The sequence below is a fragment of the Haliotis asinina genome, chromosome 1 (assembly GCF_037392515.1).
Source record: "Haliotis asinina isolate JCU_RB_2024 chromosome 1, JCU_Hal_asi_v2, whole genome shotgun sequence".
In the NCBI taxonomy this organism is placed as follows: Eukaryota; Metazoa; Mollusca; class Gastropoda; order Lepetellida; family Haliotidae; genus Haliotis; species Haliotis asinina.
In genome coordinates, this window is record NC_090280.1 from 7113031 (window position 1) to 7119026 (window position 5996).

The 5996-nt window shown below is 40.0% G+C and overlaps 1 protein-coding gene across 1 annotated transcript; it reads left to right on the plus strand.

Annotated features, from left to right (window-relative positions):
- Positions 1 to 1510: 1510 nt before the first annotated feature.
- Positions 1511 to 5469, plus strand: LOC137286329 (uncharacterized). Its single transcript, XM_067818161.1, has 4 exons — positions 1511 to 1549; positions 2436 to 2766; positions 4546 to 4848; positions 5318 to 5469. The coding sequence occupies exons 1-4, from the start codon at positions 1511 to 1513 to the stop codon at positions 5467 to 5469; spliced, it is 825 nt and encodes a 274-aa protein (XP_067674262.1).
- The last annotated feature ends 527 nt before the right edge of the window (positions 5470 to 5996 follow it).

The window sequence follows — 5996 nt, forward strand, 5'->3', positions numbered from 1 at the left end:
AACGTGCTATGCCCATGCATATCACCAGCTGGTTGGCCGAGTTATAACCATGTGAAATGACGTAAGAAACGGAAAAGCAGCATGCCCAGATAATATAATTCGTCAATGAATCTTTACTCCAGTCCTCAAAAGGCCTCAGGCCTATGGTACACTATATACATTAGTTTATACACATTCAAGAAACAGTATGCTTTCTATGTACAGATGTATAGAAAATATATGTGAAAAGTGTTTATAACAAATGTAAATAATTACATTTCATGCATTTCAAGCTTTCTTTAGAAAGAAATATTCTCCCAATAATATCTTTTACACTTTATGCACTTAAGTCAGAAGACCTTGTCAGGATAAAAACATAACATGCATGTAGCATTGTTAGATGCCTTAATATGTGTAAGAGCTATTGTCTTGGGATCATGTCATCTCACGAAATCTTGATGCTCTTTGATACCCCAAAACGACCTAATATTTTGGCCTATAAGCATGGAGATTTCACCATTATGACCGTTTGGAGAAGGTGTACTATTAGCAGGTAAAAATCGTTCTGTTGGATCCTCTATTCCAAATTGTATGGTTTTCTGACGAATATGGTAGATATTCATTCTACATTAATTCCATACTTATATGTTTGAAATATTGGTTCAAAGTATATGGATCGGCTACATTTGTACTACCTACTTGCAAAAGAAGGAATATGTCACTTATGCGATGTAGAAGTAGAAAATATAATTATTAATTTTGTGTTTGCCTATTTACAGTGACCTTTGAGAGAAATATAAAAGGTTACTTGTTACGGATGTCACGAATAAGAAGAAAGTCATATGTGTCTTAACGACAGAGAACGAACCCCACATAATAAATCGCTCAGTATATACTACCCATCAAAAGTTTCGACTCTCTTACAACACTCATTCTATGTTACACGTGTGTGGGGTGTGTGTGTGTGTGTGTGTGTGTGTGTGTGTGTGTGGTGGGGTGGGGTGTGTGTGGGGTGGGTGTGTGGGGGGGTGGGTGGCTGGGGGGATTGGTTGTCGTTGCATCGACTATGGCTTTCTTGGGGGAACCAACTGCAAATTGTATGCAGGTGAATTGTATGAGGATAGTGTATCAAATTGCTGAAAAGCATATGGAAATATCGTGCATGTGAACAACTGCGTTTTAATAAACAGATTTTTAAACAGGTTGCCAGTTTTACAATTTATTGAAATTTATAACGTTATAAATTTGTTTTACAATAGAACAGTTCATGCGCAAACAGTACCTTAAAATAATACTAAATATTTTGCAAAATCTTGTTGAGAAAGGTTGCCAGCGGTAAGTGGCAACCTTTACACTGGTGAGTCTAACCTCTTCATGGGTAGCACACTAGCCAAAACAAAAGAAAATGACTTGTAAATGCAATCACCTCATAGATGACATCAAGTGATATCTCTCGTTGGATTCAGACATACATCACTAAACCACGTAATACTGAGGTTAATGTACACATGGTTTCCCTTCACGTTTACAGATGAAGCATTCAGTTATCTTGAATGTATTTCTCATCTCGGTGCACTCCATCCTAACAACTCGGCACGTTGGTAAGTGTCTACAACAGAGTCGTGTTAATTATTATGTTGTCACATGTTTATACGAATGTGTGTTTTCTGTAGTTTGTATTATCATTGATTAAGTGATAGTTATTATTGGGTCACAATGTTTAGAGCTTTGAGGGATAGTTATTACGGGTCACAGTTCGCATCACTGCAATAGCATTTTAGCGACAGGTCTCGATAACGCCCCAATTACCTGTCATTCGCAAGCTACTTGTTTACTTCCTGTTGCCGCGGCTCGTCGTGAACGTTCTGATTAAAGGACGGTATGGTTTGATGGAATATACCCCACTGCGTGCCCTATGTATGAAGGCTGGTTCTTGTGCGACGCTAAAGATCACACTAACGGACTTACACTCGGACGTAGTGGAGTAATGTTCCTCGGGCCATCAACGCCTGTCCATCAACAACATCATCTACATCACAATCCTTCGACAGTATGCCAGACAACTGACTTTGTAAACTATCTCCATCCAATATTTCCGCCCTCTCTGTAATGACAAGATTATGTTGAATTGATATATTATATTTGCGACCCATTACCCTAAACTTGTGACTGAACTGCATTGTACTAGAATTCTGTATTGCGATTAATTATTACTGAATATTTTAGACTTGCATGTGTAATATAATCCTGATTCAAAGGGGTTTTTTTTATACCTTTTGTCACGGCAATTTAGAAACCGTAACATATGTCATATGGCATAAGTTGCCCTGTCATATGGTTACCTGGAAATAATATTTAGAAATCAAACTACCTAGTTTAGAAACAGATCCTGCCATCATAGAATGTTGGCTGCATTGCAATGTACATGCAGGTTTTGCAGATATTAACTATGTAAGATGATAATGTATTTTCCTGTATATATCCGTTTCACAGGGTCAACTGTCATAAACTGTCCTAACATAGCATTCTTGGATACAACTACCCGAATTGCCTGTTCCACTTCTGTCAACTTCACTACTACCATTTACACCTGCCCGTGTGGATCTGAGCAACATTGTTCTCAGTCAGGCTGCGTCAACCAGTCAACGTTAGGCTTTAATGCTAGCATCGTGAACCGAACTCAGACAGAACTCACAATACCCAGAGCACAACCACGCCATACGGGAAACTGGGCATGTTCCGATAGACAAACTGATGGAAAATCGTTTTGCAATCTCGTTCTAACAAGTAAGTAGATGTTAGGTGTTTTTTGTAGGATGATAAGGTGTTTTCCAGTATATATTTGTTTTTGCAGGGTCAGCTGTCATAAACTGTCCAAACATAGCATTCTTGGACAGCTCTGCCAGAATTACCTGTTCCACGTCCGTCAACTTCAGTAATACCATTTACAAATGCCCATGTGGATCTGAACTACACTGCTTTCCGTCAAGTTGCATCAGGCTACCAGCGTTAGACCTTAATGTTAGCATCGTCAGCAGACGTCAGACAGAACTCACAATACTCAGTGCACAGCCACGCCATGCAGGGGACTGGTCATGTTCCGATGGAGGAGGTGAAAGACAATCGTTTTGTAATCTTGTCCTCATAAGTAAGTAGACGTTGGGCGGAGTGTCAAACAGGCAAAGCAGTATTATGAGCAGCGGCAGACAGTGACTCAGATCAAACATCATCTGCGCAAACATCTTCACAGACAGTAAATTTGTGAAGATTAATCACTCATACGTGATTGATGTTCCAATCTTTATCCATTTGTTCACGCAGTTTGATTTACTTCAAATGTAAATGTAATTATAAAGTATCCATACTTCATTCATAAATTTGAACTCTTCATAAGTAAAACAGCATTTGTCTAGTGTTGACATTCAGTCCATTCTATAATGCATGCTCTTGAAATGTAAAACCTTACTATGTTATAATTTTTTTATCATTCTTTGCTCTAACATACATAAACTCAACAAAAATAAAAACTTGACACTCATTATTTTTCAAACAGTGTTTTGAAACTTTTCTTGAAAGAGTTCTTGTTGTGATTGTGGTTAAATGCAATGTCAAGGGCATTACGTCACACATTCATTCTACTGGTCGCGCCTACGTAGCACACGTGAGAGCACTGCACGCTAAAATCACGTTTACGCGTGCCACAAGTCACGTGACCTATTGATACGTGACCACGACTGTCAAACATTCAGTGTAAATGCTGAATACGGGAACGTCCGTCACTGATGTTGCGGGGTTTATTGGATGCAGTCGACAGATCATCCATGATCTCCAGACACATGTCTATCAAATGGCACCACAGATGACTCATTGTCATCCAGGGAAACCTTAATGCGGCAGCACACAGGGATCGGGTGTTCGTTCCAGAGCTCTTGTCATTCCTGGCAGCTCATGGCCCCGTCTGACTTTCCAACAGGATAACGCCAGACCTCATACGTTTCAATTGTTTTCAATTTCAGAACGAATTTCCTCAGTAACGCTGGCATCATTATCACGGAGTGACCCTCAAGATCTCACGACCTCAACCCCATAGGGTATGTGTGGGATCCGCTAGGCCGGCGGCTCTGTCAAGTAAGGAACCCTCCACAGACCTTGCAGGAGCTTGGTGCCATGTTGGTACAAATATGACGGCGCATTCCGTAAGCTGTGTTCAGACGCATCATCCATTCCATGAGGAGACGTTGTATAGCAGTTGTGAACGCCCATGGAGGACACACCTAATATTGACATGATTTCATTAAGTTGTGACTCACAGTTTGTGATCATGGACTTCGCATTTCCGGTGGAACCGATTCCATGACAAACATGATCTGTATGCCATAGCTTCTTTAATGACATTATAATTGAATACAATCGTTATTTCAAACCCATTTTCCAAAATGTTCAATTTATTAACTTTGAAACGAGTGTAAAGTTTTTATTTTTGTTGAGTTTATTTAGAAATTCATAAAGTTTTAGGTTTCTTGTGATCACAATATTGATAAAGGTATTTAAATTCTGATGTTTTAGAGATTCCCTCGGTCACTATTACGAGTGATGTCGATGCTGATTCAGTGAATCTGGAAGACCGAGTATCCCTCATAGTGGATATTGAAGACTACTACTGCTCTGGACCTTTCAGTCTTACACTTCAGGTCGGGAGTGAAATTTATAAACCTGTGTCTGGGAGGAACAATGCCAACAGGAACCTGACTACAACCACACACATTAATGTGACACAAACACATTTCGGTGACGTGAAGCTTGTCTTTGTCTGTGACAAACATCTGTGGAATATTACACCTGAAGGTGTACACGAGCTACAGCCAAACAGTAAGTAATATTCATGGCAGGTTTCTTCTGTAAGTCAAATTCTGGTCAGGTAACTGTAGTTTTCCCTCTATGACTGCACACTTCATTACACTCACGAAATGTACGACTTCAGATGGCAATGATATTATGATAGAGAAACTGCTATTCACTGTTAAGAGCTGACATCACGCCTGATTCTAATACTCATTGGTGTACGAGAATGACATCGGATTCCTGCCGCAAGGAAACACTGTATATGATAGGTGATCACCCTCCCTCATCACTACTAATATAACAGTGCCGTTGGATGACTGATCTTCGGCTAAACACGCATTTCCTAAAAGACAACTCACGGGTTCGGGCGGTCAACCTTTCAAATTTTAGATTGATCCTTTTGATGTCAGTTGATCCACGCTTGATCATACACAGACTGCCGTCATATTGCTGTAAAATGAAAGAATGAAGCATTAATCAATGAACACCTAGCCAGGCAGACCAGAAGCTGGCCAGCGTCAAGGTGGTACGTCGGGAGCTGCCGATGGTGTCCCCGAGATAACAGGAGCAGATGATGGATCTGCCCCTGAAGGCGAGAACACACAAGGAGGGGTCACTGTACAGCAGCTTGTACCTCATGTAGATTGACTCTATGCCTCTGTTAACAAGGCACCAGCTATAGCATTACGAACCCCTTACGGTGTACTGTGATAAAGGGCGTAAGGACTATATCCGAACCTGGAATAATGACGTCCCAGAGATGTAGTTCCTTTTCATATTTACATTACCGATATTTACAGGGTAACATAAGACAGTTTATATACTGAGGGTTCGACATGAAGAATGACTGAAAGAATTCATACAGACTGCATTATCAAACGGTCTTATGATCGTGTGTTAGGGCATCCTACTATACACTGGTGTATAAAGACTATCAGTTATTCTCTTAATGTATTATTATAATTTTGAAAGAAGCAAACTGAAAAACAGTCTTAGTTCGTTGATAGATCCTTCGCATGAGAAAATCTACATAACGCGATTCCGTAAGTGTGAGTCCGGTTTATCATACTGTGTGAAATAGATTCTACACATGTAATGATAATGATCTGAATATGGTGAAGTAAGTATCGCCAGGTAGGCCAATGATAGTAATGTAGTTACCATGCCATCATCAT